The sequence below is a fragment of the Prenolepis imparis genome, unplaced genomic scaffold, assembly GCF_030444845.1.
Source record: "Prenolepis imparis isolate NDT839.2.m4 unplaced genomic scaffold, iyPreImpa1.0 SCAF_12, whole genome shotgun sequence".
Lineage (NCBI taxonomy): Eukaryota > Metazoa > Arthropoda > Insecta > Hymenoptera > Formicidae > Prenolepis > Prenolepis imparis.
Window position 1 is genome coordinate 5,122,050 of NW_028141170.1, and position 17,307 is coordinate 5,139,356.

The 17,307-nt window shown below is 36.8% G+C and overlaps 2 protein-coding genes across 2 annotated transcripts; one reads left to right on the forward strand and one right to left on the reverse strand.

Annotated features, from left to right (window-relative positions):
• Nucleotides 1-2,315: 2,315 nt before the first annotated feature.
• On the reverse strand, nucleotides 2,316-9,391 carry LOC145943513 (transient receptor potential cation channel subfamily A member 1 homolog). The gene is given in 11 exon segments (XM_083051080.1): nucleotides 2,316-3,234; nucleotides 3,402-3,713; nucleotides 3,813-4,084; nucleotides 4,241-4,531; nucleotides 4,926-5,181; nucleotides 5,746-6,074; nucleotides 6,187-6,408; nucleotides 6,487-6,689; nucleotides 6,877-7,129; nucleotides 7,215-8,696; nucleotides 9,274-9,391. Coding segments are annotated over 9 exon segments (2,487 nt in total). The 5' UTR covers nucleotides 7,707-8,696; nucleotides 9,274-9,391; the 3' UTR covers nucleotides 2,316-3,234; nucleotides 3,402-3,544.
• Nucleotides 9,288-17,095, forward strand: LOC145943514 (cysteine-rich protein 1). The gene is made up of 3 exons (XM_083051081.1): nucleotides 9,288-9,426; nucleotides 13,763-13,915; nucleotides 14,167-17,095. Exons 1-3 carry the CDS (start codon nucleotides 9,387-9,389, stop codon nucleotides 14,208-14,210), a joined length of 237 nt encoding a protein of 78 aa, XP_082907207.1. The 5' UTR covers nucleotides 9,288-9,386; the 3' UTR covers nucleotides 14,211-17,095.
• Nucleotides 17,096-17,307: the final 212 nt, after the last annotated feature.

A 17,307-nucleotide genomic window follows, 5' to 3' on the forward strand; every position in this document is an offset into this window, starting at 1 on the left:
AAAGAGATTTAAGAAATTATATAATAAAATGATTTATACATTCTTGTTTTTTGAGTAACACTTAATTGTTATTTTTACTTAATTTATTTTGTTTGTCGATTTTATCTCCAATATATATCAGTATTTCTTTATGATTGATAAGCCAAATGTTTTACTAAATCATCCAAAGTGTTGCTTTTTTTTACAATATCAAAATAATTGCTCAATCTCGGAATAGCGAATAAAGAGTAATGTCGATTTTTCATCACTAAATTATTGAAACTATTGGAACACACAATTAATTTTTTTAATTCATACTTTTACGATATATGACGAATGTTTTATAATTTATAATGTTTATTCGATCAATTTCTATGTCAATATGAAACTGTTATTGATATCTTGATCGCACGCAGTTAGTTAACAAAGAGTTGATTTTAGAAACAAGATAAATAAAACTGAAATATGATATTTTTAATTGAAAATTTAACTTGCATACAAAACTGAACTATTTCGTATTATAGAACTAGTTCACATTATATTATATTTGCGCATTAATTTTTTTAATTATACAAACAGAAAAAGTATTTAAGCAATTAAGCAACTATAGAAATATAGCTCAATATGTGCAATATCGAAATCCATCTATTACGAAACACAAACATTTTGTTTCTTTGTGACAGAACTCCTGTAAATATTCTTCTTAATATATGTATATATTCCGAAAAGAAAAACAAATAGGAGCGAAGGAATTTATTATAATGCAAAGACTTATAGCGCCGTATACATTGATGATTTGTGGAAAATTTTATTCTTTTTTTACATAAAATTTTGAACATTCTTACATAGCGATAATAAAACATTAATTCTTATTCTGTAAATATTGATATACTGTGGAACAAATAAATAAATTACTTAGCAGTTTTTTTATGTTGTTGCAAATTACGAGAAACAAAGAAAATATGAAAGCATTTGAGACTTCAGTATTGTTCTTAATATTCTTACGTTACTGCATTCCGTGTAAGTATTCTAAAAGTATCGCTTTTATATTAAGCTCATTTTCAATGTTTTACATCATGGTTTCGGACGAAATATTATCCTAAGAAGCAATTAGCGGAGGCGAGGTTTTATTCCATAGAAAATTTACATCAGATATGTCGTTTTTATTGCGACTTATATATGATAGATTTGGACGACAGCGATAATCCCTGGGCAAAGTATTATTTTTGAAATCGTAAATGCTTTTATATACTCGAAAAATAAATTTCTATATTAACGTCATCACCTCCGATTTGCTTCAAAATTTACAGAAAGCTTCTTTTTAGTCTGCAAAGATATATGATGTTTTTAAGCCGGGCAAACAATTTGTTGTCTTTAGGAAAAAGCGCCACTTGACGATTTCTCCCAAAGACAACATATTGTTTGCCCGTCTTGAAAACATCATATATCTTGATTGTTGACTAAAAAGAAGCTTCGTGTAAATTTTGAAGCAAATCGGAAGTGGATAACGTTAATATAGAAAAGCGAAAATATATATTTCCGAAAACATTATGGGATCTCTTCTCACACGTAGCGTGATTTTACCGAATCATATTCCCTTCTGTTTCCATTTGCGATAAAGGGGGAAGGAAAAGAATATTGTATCATACGCGTATACATTTCCCCGTACTTTTATTTCGTAATTCGCGGAGAGCCGGCGCGTCCGCGTTTCGAATACGTGAAAATTATGTACGAACCGAGAGAGAGAAAATCCGGGATGGCCGTGTTTTCTCTGACGGTGCAAAATCGAAAAAACAGCGCCGCGTTCCGCGAAAATTATGACGACGGTCCGAAATCGCGCCGTTGAAACATGACGTATACAGAACCGCGACGTACGAGGCGAATTTAATAAATCATGAAAGCATCTAAATTCGCATCGGTGCATGAGATTCGCCTGCACTCGCGAGTCCTTTCCACAGCGAGTTTTTCGACTCCCGCTTTTTGCTCTACCGTTGTTCCCTTTTAAACCGTTGCCCAACTAAATTTCAGCCGCATCACTGTGCGTATGTGTGTGCGTGTTTATATGTTTGTATGTATATGTGTGCGCAGTCTTTTTATATTTAATAAATTTTTAATTAGTCTACCATGCAAACTTTACAAATGCAAAAAATTATCATGTACAACATTATATGATTATTTTTAAAAATATTCTTATTTAAATCCTGCAATCCATTTAGCGAAAAATTTGCTCGTAATGGAATTGATTGGTATCTTGCCAATTTCTCTTTTTAATTTTTATTATAATACAGGTATAAATTTAATATATAATAATATGCAATATTTCAGCAGCGAGGCGCTTCTTTATATACAAGCTTTTTTTATAATATATAAATATATTTATGTTTAGATACTTTTCATTGAAATTATATATAAATTTATATATAATTATAGATGAAATAAGTTTCTTCTTTTACGTAAATAGATTTTCCTTTTCCCTATCATCGCGAGAATTCTATAAAATTATCGCAGCGCGTCATAAAAAATTAAAAAAGAAAATATCAGAAATGAATAAGGCAGCGAAATTACACGTGGGGTTTACCGCCGCGATACGATGTGTTGGAAAAAGAGGGTACACTGCATTTCGCATATATTCGGCTTATAATTTATGCTCAGCAATATTTTTCGGCCGCGCAATTCTCTCGGCTGTTGCTGCATCGTCGGGTACTATACGCGCGGCTACTTAGCAGCCGGATATATGGAGACGCGAATCCGCACACACGAAAACCCGCCAGTTAAATGCACATCGTGGTTGAAAAAAAGAGAGAAAAAAATAAAATAAAAGAGATCTTTAATATCAGCGTATATATTCAGAGATATGGCGTCGCGTCGCGTTCCAGGTTTTATACGATGATCTAGCCTGCGTTTTACGTACTACCGTAAATATCCATAATTACCGCGTAATTCAGCCATATCGGCCATTACGTGCAAATCTTATTTGATGGTCGCTAATTTCAGCGAAAACTACTCCCGCTCTTTATCTTTAGTGCCGCACCGCGGGGCAATAAAGCGGAGGCATTTACGCGGACAACTAACAATGTATGTTTTGGAATATAAAAATTTAGTATCTCTTAAATCCGAGCGAATTTAAATTTATTTTAAAATAAGTGACGCGGAAATGGGAAATGCGGTTCGGCCGTTTCCGGTTGCAGAAACGGAAACTAGTTTCGTGGTGACATCTGTGCGGCATTTCCGCATGTCTCTGCGGTTTCTATGCAGCTGAAAAGGCAAGGTGGATCACTGACTTATCGTTATTATATACATATAATATATACAATATGCATATAGGTATACATATATGCTTTAGCATTTGCATACATAAGTGCATTTTGCTTTGTTATATTTTTCTATTTTTATTATTTAAAAACACTTATTATATATTATACCGTCTAAACCTAAATAAAGCGAGATTTCCCATCACGTTCAATTTCATATTATAATAATGTTGCTGCCAGATTAATACACGTTCAGCATACTGACTGAATATAATTGCAATCTTGCACATGTCCTACATATGCGTGCTAAGAATTTACAGTCTTCTTTGTACAGGCTTTCTTTTGAATCCGCGCCGTTTCGATGATCTCCGATTCGTCAAATTGCGATAACAATGTAATTTTAATTCTCGAATTTGTTCCTCTAAATTGGATAATATGGAAGTCAGCTTCGTGTCATCAATCTCTACATTTTTATCTGTCAAACTAAAAAATAATATGTCACTGCATTAACAAAATTTAATTTCAATCTTGGATGCGATAAGTACGGGAGAATGCACTTTACATAAATTGCGTAATACATACTTATCATTCTTGTAGAATGTCTTGGTGGCTAACAGAAATAAAGCCTCTATTAGATCGGCGGGAATCTTGGGAGGCGACTCCATGAGATGATTCACATGATGAAAATAATTTTCACGCGAGAAGAGTGTAATTTTTGTGAGAATGTCGCGTCTGGAGTGTAGAAGCATTCTTAAGCGAGGATGTAGCCAATTGCCGCGAAAGATTCTGTGTGATGTCACCCTCTCCAAATGCGCGACGAATTCCGCTTGTTTCAATAATCGGCGTATGTGGCCCTGACGCGACAACGTTAATTCCGATGCTCTAATTATTCTGATTAATTAAGTATAATTGCATATCGATGAATTGTGTATCGGTAGCTCAGTTAAATAATTTTTTTATATAAGTAAAAGCGTAAGAGAGACATTTCGGTTCCCGAATTCGATTCGTACCTCCTTCTCGAGTCCTTGAATGTCGTTGACCGCCAAGCCGATCATAAGGTTGATTAGGACGATACTGGCGAGCATGGTGAAGGCGAAGAATACGATTCTACTTGTGACCGGTAGAAATGTATCCCTGCCGTTTTCCGCGTTGAACAGTTCTTCATACTCGTACTCGCCCATCATCATTACCACGGTCCTCACGACGGCCCTCCAGAAATCGCGAAACTGGTCGTTCCCATGGAACAAAACGGCGAAGCTCAACGCGAATCCGACAATCAGGTAGCCGAACGCCAGGAGAACCTGAAAGGGAGTAAAAAGCTCCGGATGCACGTCGTTATAATCGCGAGGGAGATGATGTGCGGCAAGGGGATCTCGATGGGATGCGTATCGTCGACGCGCCGCGACTTTCAGAGTCCGCACATTCGTCTCTTCTCTGTTTTTAGCCGTGCTTGTGGTTGAAGAGTTCGTCATAGGAAGAGCGAGTCATCAGTCTGAGTGATAGAGTCCGGAGATCAACGATTATACACAAAGATCTCGACGAATCACGCGGTTACATATAACAGTTATTTTAGTTTCTATAAATAAGCTTCTTGCGCGATAATTTTAAAAGAAAAGGAAGTTTTAAAAGAATATGAAAATCATAGCTTTTATTCCGCGGAAAATGAAAAGGATTGCGCTGGCTACTTCAGCTAACCTTCAGGATGTTCTTTAACACCGTGGAGAACATGAGCGCGTAATATCCCCACATTGGAACTCGACCGATTAACAGCATCATTTGCATCCAGCTGAGCAAGATTGCGATGCTGATGGAATGCAATACCCAATGCGCGCAATGACGAGACTCAATTTCTTCCTTCGAGCACTTCACAATCTCCCCAGCTATCGACGTCACCAACGATAGCGTAGCGCATATGAACGATAACCACGTTTCGAGTTGTCTCAAATAATGTCTGAAATGTTTGAAAATATATAATTGAATATAAATTAATTGAAACATTGAAAAACATAGAGAAACGATACCAAAATTGACATATGATTTTATTTTTGCAAACCATTATTTTTCTTTTAGCAAATAATTTCTTAAAAAGCAAACAAAAATTCAAACAGAAATTTGTTGTCAATAAACACTGAAAATTGTAACTGTAAAAATTGTGGTAAAAAGATAAAAATAAAAATAAAATAAATTTAGAAATCTATAAACTTACACATAGAATATAATGTAAAATTATTAGAAGATATTTTATTATTATCACTATTTAAATTATATAGTTTGCCAAAATAGTCACAGAAAAATAAACTTTTTTTTTAATTTAAAAAATTCTCGATACTGATTTAACGTGAACAAGCAATGAGTGTAAAAATATATGGATTTATAATATAATAAAAAACGAATCACGTTTATATCAATTCTAATAAAATGCATTATTTAATTGCTGAAAAATGATGAGTATGTCGATTTTAAGATACCGTTCCTCTAGCAAATTTTAATTATTTGTGTGTAAACGCATATTTACTTAGGCTCTAGTAAAACTTGAATCATATTGTGAAATAGTAGAAAGCAGGAACAGATCGCGAGAATTCTTCGAGTCACTGCGTGGTCAGTATCGTCCCGTACAAACATTACGGCATAGATCGAGAGGGAGATGACGAAGAACAAGTGTACGAGCATAAGAAAGAAAAAGAGTATTCTTAATCTCGCCCACTTTAGTCTGAGGAACGTCTCCACAAGTGGATGCTGTAATATCGCCAGTTGCGTTATATCCGAAGCTGCGGCTGTAACAGCCGTGACTACTGCCATTTGCATCTGGTGCTTCGGAGCCAGTATACTAAAGTCGACAGTGATCTTTAACATAAACGTCCCATTCATCAGAACTTAGTAACGTAAAATATATATCAGAGAGTAAGAATGAACAGTATCTGTCACTATCCGCGTAAGAGTCTAAAGTAATTCTTACATTGTCGTATGTCTCTAGAGGAGAATTATTAGTCGTTCATACGCAAGAATCCAGAATTTCCGTTATAAAGGCCAATGGTCGCGGGATGTGAGCGAATATTGCATCAACGACGGTGATGCCGGTCTTGGTCGTCGCGGCTAAGTTAGCTCCGTGCTCGATCAAGGCTCGTACGCATTCGCGATGACCCCGGTAAGATGCTCTATGAAGAGCCGTACGATTAAGCTAAGCGAAGAGAAGTGAAGTGTCAGTTTCGATATAGTCTGACTTATCAAAGCGAAAAAAGAATCCGATAAAATCAACCTGATCGCGAGTGTCAATATTGTGAGGCAGCATTGCCTCGAGTAGGACCATCAGCGTCTCGGTGCTCTCTGTACTCGCGACAATATGAAGCGGCGTGCTTCCGGAGCTCTTGCACTTATACATCGGCCATGCTCCGTTCGACAATAACATCTCCGTCGCTTCCGCGCTGCCCAGCATCGCCGCGTGATGCAACGCCGTGGTACCTAGCAGAGTTGATTATGATCGTAAAATGTCGAACGATAAAAACGAACGTAGATACGGTATGTAAAGGTGTGTGACATTGTCGGGAGTTTTTTTCAGCGCTGATGCATTCACGACTGGGTTGTAAAACCGCGACGATGACACACAGCGCGTAATTTTATTGCGTAACGCACGATTGACGAATAATACCCGTGTCCGGATGAATAATGTTGACGAACGCCTTCGCGGCGACCAGAATCTTGACCATCTCCACGAACTTAGTCATCTCCTTGAGGTCATCGCGATCTACCGCGCTCCCCGCTAAGAGCAACGGAGTGATGAGGCGCTCGTCCTTGACGTTCACGTCCGCGCCGTGTTCCACCAAGGCGCGTACGACGTCGGCGTGATTGTTCTTCACCGCCTGGTGCAAGGGTGTCCTTCCCCAACACACGGGTAACGGCAACTGAAAGGGAGGGAAGGCGAGAAAACATTTTTTCTTTAAATCGAGCTTAACAAAATTTCGATAATTATATTCTCGCGATACGAACTTTTCTTCCGACAAAACAAGTCTTTGTCAGCGAGCTATACGGCATGTCCTTGGTGCACGAGTAGACCCCGATTTTGGCGTTGACGTATCCTCCGCGTTGAAGTAGCCAGTCCGTCACGTCGACGCTGCCGCGATGAGCCGCGTAATAAAGGGCGCATCTACCGATCTTATCCGCATCGTTTACATCAGCGCCCATCTCGTAGAGTCTATTCAACAAATCTATTCTCCCTTGCCACGCGGCTACCTGCAGAGCTGTCACTTGGAGAGCACCCACCGGACGAATATATCTATTTTGACAGTCGCTCGCTAAAATGTCACTCGCCTGGTCGAACTCGCCATTCTCGATCGCCAACACGAGCGCGACGTGATCCGGATCGCATTCCTTCGTCGTCATTTTCCCTTCGTGTCGACGGTACGGAATTAATAACGTGCTCGCGATTGCCTTAATGCTCGCGAACGACTGGCGCATGACGCGCGCAATTAACGCGGGCATCTAATCGCTATCAAAGGCGGATGCGGCACGCAAAGCGGATGTGGTCGTGTTCCTTATTTCGGCGCGATTCTGTTTTAATCATCGCGCATTAATTCGCATGTATGTGTATTCCATAGTTCCGCGTAGTTCGTAAATAATTTAATTGCCATATAATTATACACACGAACGCCGATGTGTATTTTTTTCCATGTTTACACAGCCACTATTAGCGGATAAAGATCTCGTATTCTATTAGTACACTAGCACACGCACCATATCGCATCGCTTTGCGAGAAGTAAAGATTGCAACGTTGAATTTTTACAGCGGCGCGCAAATAACTTGCGCGGCCCCGGATATTTGTATATAATCTCGTTAAAATAAATTCCAAAATTCGCAGCGGAATTTTCCACATCGCCCTCCGGCTACGCGGGCGTAGCTGCGCGTGTCTCCTCCCCCGACCCAAATTCCGATAATTAATTAATTTCGTGGGTATCACGTTGCAGTTTTATGAGTAAATACCTTCGAAGCGAGTGCATTCCGTCGTTCGATACCTCTCGATATACCTCCTGTTCCGTTATATTCGCGCATAACGAAACTATCGATCTGAATACTACGTGAACTATCGGTCTGGCGTTGCGTCGCGCGGTTTTGATAACGAATTTGTTCGCAATAGAGCTAACGGTATTACTTCGCAGCGCGTTCGAAGAAAGTAACGAACGTATCGAACAAAGCCAACCTCGAGTTCTGTCCGTTACTAGTTTAGTATCTGATGCACGTACGAAGTGTCCTGAATTCTCCACATTTTTTTTTCCTACTAATTTTTCGATCAACTTATTGTTAGAGTCGATTTTTCTCAGTACGTACCTGAAAGCTATTGATATCTCGATATTATTTCTTGAGCAATCACTTTTTTTTAATTGAATAAAGAATCCGTGGATGAAAGAGAAAATTATTGAATGAGATTTATAATCTTGGAACGTAACTCTTTGAGATATACACACAGAACTTGTCTACAAAATAAAAAAATAAAAGAAGGGAAAAAAGGCAATAAAACATATATATTATTTAGCAATTTACACTCTATATGTGGAGTATTTTAATTAGTAAAAAAAAACAAAAATATATAAGTATAGGTATATAAACAAAATTGAACTAATATTATTTATATGCAATTTTAGATTTCTCAATACTAGTATAAACAGCATAAAAAATAGTATTTAATATAAATTTAAAAAATTTATTAATGTCTGGAGGATTTATTAAAATCAACGAATGAGACGGTAGCTTCTATTATTTTCCCGTGCAGAGAAAGTAACACTGCGGAAAGATTCTATCGAGATGGGGAGTTTATTAATGCCAGCTGCTAAAGAATTCCATAAAGCGCGCGGTTTACCCAAGACACCCTGTACGTATACGCATAAACGCGTGTAGATGCTCGCACATGGAATTGCATAACGACGCGAACGCAGGTAACATTTGCCCTGCCGCTTAAAACACACGCGGCCACGGCCCGGGCTCTTGGTTTATGCAGCCGTTAGCCTTAACACACGTTCACATGCTCAATCAACTGGGAGAGAGTCGCGTTACCTTGCGGGGCCTCTCTCAGGGCCAGTACGCGTCTGGCCACGCCGCTGAGAGCATCCTTCCGTTAGTTATATACGCACAGTCTCGTCGGATTAGAAGCCGGTACGCCTAACAAGATGCCGAATTGCCCAAAGTGCAACAAAGCTGTGTATTTCGGTAAGATGACGATTGTATTATTGTGACGTTTTTAAGACGTCGATATAATGTCCACAAGTCGAAAATTGTTCGATGCTACGAAGAGTGTATAGCTTGTGCCAATTATCGTGAACGAAGATCATTTTGTGCGTACGTAGCAACGAAATCTGAGCTTAGTGGAATTATATCGAGGAAACCTTTATTTGCAAATCTGGAGTGAAATTACGTGCACAATCGAATTCGATCAGTCGACTTCTAATGCGTTTCTGCTCTACAGTTTTCTTAGTTCATGCTTATTTATTATTGGATTTTTGACGAGAAAAATCCTGTGATAAATAAGCATGAAATAAGAAAACTGTAGAGCAGAAACGCATTACAAGTTGACTGATCGAATTCGATTGTGCACGTAATTCCACTCCTGATGTGACTCTTATACTGTGTTACTATGTATTCGAGCTATTTTCTTATATCATTTTTATCTCTCTGCAAGAGTAGAAAGATGAAAAAATTAATAGCGACAATTTTATTTGCAAAAATGTTTCTTACGCGCGTTTCGTAAGCGTGATTATGTAATAAGTTATTGTATCGGTCACTTAGATAGCATAGCATAGCGAAGAGAAGAAATTATCATGTATCTTATATTGATAAAGACGTAATATAATTATCACAATACACGGCTTTACAAGCTGCGTGCGTCGCATGATAGGAAAGTTTAAAGTAATTAAAACGTAGAGAATATAACGTTGCATTTTTATCTGACATATGTATATATAACTATATCTTTTTATTATTATTATTACTATCATTTATCATTGTCTTCCTAGAAGATGCGATAAGAATAATATTTGATAAACTGAAAGTAATATACCGAATATAAAAAGTTAACTTATATATGCGTGTCGTGTATGTGCTATTTTATTCTATATACTTTTTTTTTTAGAGAAAAAGAGAGAAAGATTAGTGCAAAATATATATAAAATACATATAAACATATAAAATATTTTCTCTTTCTTCCTTTTTCTATCTATCTACCTATCTTCATCTCTACCTCTATCTATCTGTTTTGTTTATCTCTGTGTGTGTATATGTGCGTGCGTTTGAATTCATAAGATTCAAGCCGTACAAAAAAAAGCATGAATATCAGATAAACATAAATACTCGAAATGGTAAACCCGCGGTGACGACATCAATGATATCATTAAACGACCTCGGAATCCACCTTGCAAATATGTCAAGCCGTTTCACTGTATTCGCAAGACTCGGGCTACAAGTAGATAGAGTGTGAATGAATAATCCAATCAGTTTCTACAGAACAAACTCAATCTGTAGTTGTAACAGAAGCTACACCTGCACAAGAGACGTCGCGGATTTACATGAGATTGAGTTCGTGGCGTAACGTTTTGCTTCCGTTTCGTAACGAGTGACTTCTACGCAGTATTCCGTCGATGCGATTTCCTTTTACATTCGGACGATCGTTATCGACGATGATTTTCGAAAATGAGGAAACGACGACCTCGAAACCTCCTTTAAACGCGCCGTAATAACTTGTACTATCGTAATTAGTAGTCGGTGAAACGCTGCATGTGATAACGTTATCTATTAGCCGAGTGTGCACTTTGAGGCATCGAGCGTAGTAGCTGTCCGACCACATATAAACAATGCAGATGAACAGTTATTGTGTGCATTTATCTGCAAAGTCTAAGGTTTCTCTCTTTAGAACAGAAAAGAATAGAAAAGAATTTCATGTATATTTTCGATGCGTTTCTTTCCACCGATATAAACAAGGAATCTAAGAGTCCACATGCGCTAGTTTCAGACATGCATTTTTAATTGAGCTCTTTTCCATCGCGAGAATTTTTTTAAAGTTGACGCTAACGGACTGCATTTTTCACGCGGCACGAATGAACGTGCGAAACGAAAATGTCACAAATTGACGAGTTGGAGACAAAGAGGCACACCCTTTCCGTGTAAAACGCTCGAAAACGAATGCGAGTCATTGGAATTCTTTCACGCTAGCAGTTGAATTACATATTGCATATATACATATCTGCATTTGCCAAATACAATTTCTTCCGTATACAAAATTCTACGTACGGCGCACGGAAAAATATAGCGTACGCTAATTCAAAAGGAGAAATAGGAAAAGGAGAAATCGTGACGTGAGATACGACGGGATGAGAGCAAGAAAACTGCATTGGGCAAAGTGCAACACGACGATAAACTGTCCAGCCGTGAGGACAACACAAAGGAAACGCGGTCGGTATATCGCACGCGCGCGCGCAGGTACTAATAAGAACAACACAGACGCAGCATGAAACAGGTTTGAAAAAGAATAGCTAGGTCTCGTGATACGAAAAGGTAGAAGAAGAGAACCCGGGGTCGGGGTTTACCCGCCGCAACTCCCGCTGCTGTCCGGAAAGGAGAAGGGAACGACGTGATGCGAGATCTCCGAGGGGTTATCTGGGGTACCCTGAAGGGAAGAGGCACCACGCGGGGAAAGGGGATAGGAAGAGGTACGATGGTTGCGGACGGCGATTTGAAAAGAAGCGAGCGTGGGCGAGGATCGCGGTGAAGGCAGGAGACGAGAATGAGGGAGAGAAAGAAACGACGGGACGTAAGGGGGTGAGAATGACGTTCCGAGGGAACCTATGCAATCAGCGTAGCGGCGACGGCGGCCGATTGTTTGGTTCCCCGGGCGCAACGATCCGCGCTCACGGCACTGTCTCTGCCTTTTCGCGCGCGGCGAATGTGCCGCTGACGATTATGCACCCGCTTCTCCGTCGTCAGATAATTAGGAGTTAATTAACTAATGGCCCTTTATGCGCGCACCCTTCTTACCCGCGATATATACACACCGCGTGCGTTTTCTCTCTCTCTCTCTCTCTCTCTCTCTCTCTCTCTCTCTCTCTCTCGTTCCCGGTTCTCTTCTCCCGTCGTACGTTCACCATTTTCCTCATCCTCCATTGCACATCTCGCGCTTTCACCGATGCACCCTTTCCTCCTCTCCGATGCGCACCTATTGCGCTCTCGTCTCGTCATTTTCCAATTTCTCTCCCTGGCGCCACCGCCCTTTGTGCTCCTTCTTAGACACGGTGGAGCGTTTGAATGCAACCATCAGTCCGATGTGGTTTTCTCTTGCCTTTCTTCTCTCTCTCTCTCTCTTTGTCTCTCTCGCGAAGTTTGATACGCCCGTATATGCGTGATACGCCGCGAAGGGAAAAGGAAAACGGTCTTTAGCTTTTTCGAGTCTTTTGCCGAGTCGCTGGATACGTACGAGTTATATGTGTGAATAAGGGAATTAGAAGTCAATGAAATGTCAACTCGTATAGGCTAAAACGAAATTCGTAGACTAAAGTGGAAAATCGCGAAAATTGTAAATCATATTATATAAACGGAGAATTCAATATATTTCAATATATTAATCAATATGCAATATTTAATTTCATACGATTTTATGTTATTTGGATAATTACTGAGGACTGCCAAATAGCGATATATTTTATCATTTTTAAGAATGCATGTAATGAATTATAATCTTTACAAATATTTAGAATCGATAATCCACAATAAATTTAGGATTAAAAATATATATACAAACAACAAATAACAAAAAATGTAATCTAAATAATTCTTGCATTTTTTCTCTTGTGTCACTTCATCTTTCTTTCTACCATCTTATATGATAATGAGGGTGAATCTTTTGTATGCACATCCCGATGCAAATTTCCGTAGATGCATCTGGGAGTTAACTGAAGTATACGAGAGAGGTTTAACAATTTTTTTTTAGAATCTATGAACGACATCTTTTGTGAAACACGCCCGCAGAATCTTTCGCTTTCACATCTTTAATAAATAACACGCCGATTGATTCCATCGGGACTTTGACATTGCATTTTTTAATTACGAAATTGCTAATGGAAAGGTTCACGCCACTCATTTCTTATTCTCATTCTCACCATCCACGATTCAGATGATGCAGTCAATCCGCTTGAGACTTCCAGTTTCGCTGAAAATAAATGATGCAATGCTGTTTCGGCTAAATATTTTTTTTATTAAATTTTAATATTACTTTCAGATCTCATTTTATTCCTGATATTGCAAATATATTACTCGAATAATATTACCACTCAATATTCCATCATCCTTTGTCGTTAATATGTATGCCCACTAATTTCTGTTTCCTACACAGTGATTACTCTTGCGTCGACAAACGCGCTTAGGAAGCGATACGTTAATGCGGTTTTCGCATTAGCGTAGGAAGATAAAATTTAATATGGAAAGCGCGGCCAGTTCCACCGCGGTGAACCGCCTTTTACGTTACACCGGGACGCGCGTTAACATTCATCTTGTGTTGCAGCCGAGAGGAAGACGTCCTTAGGCAAAGATTGGCACGGTTCGTGTTTACGCTGCGAGAAATGCAATAAGACCCTAACACCCGGGGGTCATGCCGAGCACGAAGGGAAACCCTATTGCAATCACCCTTGCTATGCAGCCCTGTTCGGTCCAGGAGGTAAATGGAAAGCTTCGCGTTGCGCTTCGTTTCCCCTAAAACTGCTTCATATTCAAAACCCTTCGCGAAACGTCGTCGTGTCCTCTGCACTTGATGTATTAAATTAATGTATATATATATATATATATCATCTTTATTCCATTCGTTTATATGCACATCTCATCGCATTTTATGCCGTCTTGAAATTGAATTTTTTCATCGCTTCCGATATAAAGGAGATATGTCTAATTGAGCGATCGTTATGGTTACAGGATTTGGACGCGGCGGTGCTGAGAGTTACATTTACAATAAATAAAACGTAAATTTAAAGACAATATTTTTTTAAGTTGCATAAGCAATTGTACAATTTTTTAACACTAGGAGCAGGTATGCGGTTAAATATAAGAGAGAGAGAGGATAAGGTGACCATTCCGGTTATTTATATATATGTAATATCTCTATTTTTTATAAAATGTTTCAAGTATATGTGTTATTTTGATTTTGAATATACTGTATAAGATATGTTCAATGTATGTGCGCTATTAAATATAACATTAATTATATTATAGCATACTATATATACTACACCTATACATATATACATACATATATATATATATATATATATATATATATATATATATACACATATTTATATTATATTATTTTATTTTTATAATTTCCATAATACCATATTTTGTAGCTTAATGCTCTACATAATACAATATATTAAAATATAAAGTATAACATAATTACAAAATATTATCATTATCATGATTATTATTATTACTTTTATAGCTGTTTTCTTATTCCTATAATCACCATGTATTCCTGACTAACGCATTCTCCTCTTTAAATCTTTGAATCATTTTGATCTGTCGCATTTCCTCGTTCAAAAATTATAAAGGTCTGTCACTTCTTGCCTGTGTCTATCGAAATTATCGAAATACTTCCTGCAGCCAATCTGTCCTCAGTGGTTTGAACATCATTCAAGAATGATCTGTCATCATTCTTAGATATATAGAGATATGAATAAATAAATAAATAAGTATATTGTATAAAAGAGATGTTAAAACCACTAAAGCATCCTTTTTGCTATTCTCTCGGTCACTGCCTTTTTTTAGGTCACTTCCATTTTATTATAAATATAATTTATTTATTTATATATTAATTTATTTATAATCGCGTATGTGAGTAAAAATATATGAAATACATTTGTCGAATAACTTTGAAGTAAGACAAATCATTGGGGCGAAATATCGCATTTTATTGGCGTTTCGGATTTTCTTCTCGTATCCTTTTCTTATCTTCTTCGCATCCTTATCTCTAAATCCTTAAAAGGCACGCTCGACCGAATAAGGTATCGTATTACATGTCCATCTGTCATCGAGTTGCTTATCGTGGTGATTTATGACTCCATTTACTATCCACACAAACGTACTTCATTTTTACTCCCTTATGCGATTATAACATCGGTGTAGTTTTTCGAGCATTGACATTCTGGACTTTCTTCTCATATCTTTCTCTTACTCTCTTTGCATCCTCCTCGCGTTATCTCTACTTTTTTTTAGACATGCTTGAGCGAGCACTGCGCGACTTTGATGAAACTCGATACACAGATAAAATCTAAAAAAGATATGCCGACACTTTTTTCACAAATTTCAGTTGTTTAAACGTCACACATTACACCTAAGGTGTGAAATCGTTAAGCTACTACATATCCGTCTGTCATCGAGTTCCTTATCGCACTGATTTATGCCTTAATTCAGAATAATTCACACAAGTGTATTTCATACATTTTTACTCACACACGCGATTATAATGTCGGTGTAATTCCGAGCATTTTCTACTAACATAAGAAATAAATATGTACATCATTTATGTACTATTTTAAGCAAAGATTCTTTCATTAAATTGCCTTATATATTTTTTCTATAATGTATACATATATTATAAAATAATATATATATAAAATGATGTACATATATGTATTATAATATATGTATATATGTATTATATATTTGTTGTAATTATACATTTTATAATTTTTGATATATTCTTTTTAAGAAATTAAAAAAGAACTTGTACTGAAAGAAAGAGTTAAAATAAAAATTTTACTTCCTGGATAGTATTTCCACCTTAACGAAGGCAAGACTGGGTGAATAGGTTTAAGTACTCTAATGAACCCGAGAGCTATGCGGCGGTAATGTAATTATCAATAGGGTCATCTATGCCATTCAAGTCGAAGGGGAAGAGTCAGACTAAGAGAGATACCCGTAGTTATATTTACTATATAAATAAATTATATATTTATTATATTTCTATAAATATATATCTAAGAACGACAAATTCTTCTCTTGAAAGAATGAAATGTCTAAATCTGATATAATTGATGGTTGCGGAAGGTAATCAGGGTAGGAAGGAAGCAGCGTGACAGATCTTGGGACGAAGAATCTTTGGGAGAAAAGACGACAGGCCATTCGAGGACTCGAAAAGTAAAATGCATTGGTTAGGAATGCATAGCGATTAAGAACGCGAAGACAGCCTCCAGCTGTATAAAACTCGCTAATAATAATATTTTGTAATTATGTTATACTTTATAATTTAATACATTGTATTAAATTATAAAGTATGTATAAAGCATTAAAATATATAAACATCAAAAAATTATACTCTGTTATGGAAACTATAATAAAATAATGTAAAGATCTTTACTATATTAGAATGGAATATTTGAATATCTTGCATATCTATCATTTGCATATTTTATATATAGGTATGTATATATATATATATATAATTTGAAACAGTTTTTAAAATTGTATATTCTTCAAGCATTTTAATAGTTTATATATAGATCTTTCAGAAAAAGATTAATTGTGATTTTTATTCGATTATTTATATTGTATATTTTATTTATATTGATTTTATTTATATTGTATATTTATCCATGTCTACGTACACATTCTTAATCGATTAAAATATCATATAGCGATAATATAGAGAGTGCAGGCTACATGCTTTGTGATTCACTAGACTACACAACGCCAATAAAGGAGAGATGTACATTTACAGCTATAGATTCGTTGCCATCAGAATTGAAAAAGATTAAAATAAATAATTTTTATATAAAAATAAGCGATATATATATAATACAAAATTTTACTGTTTCTTATAATCGATTAAAATATTTTTTTTAAATTTAATGTCTTATTCATATACCTATCATTTATGTGGCTGCAACCAGATGTCGCTAAATGTATCTCTTCCCTTCCTTTCAAATATTTAATTAATTTTTATATTGCAGTTTTAGAGATATAAATATCATGCTTAATATGTATGTGAATCAAAACAGTGATTTTATATGCGTCATAAATAATTAAAATGTGTTAAGTATGTAATCAGATTTTATT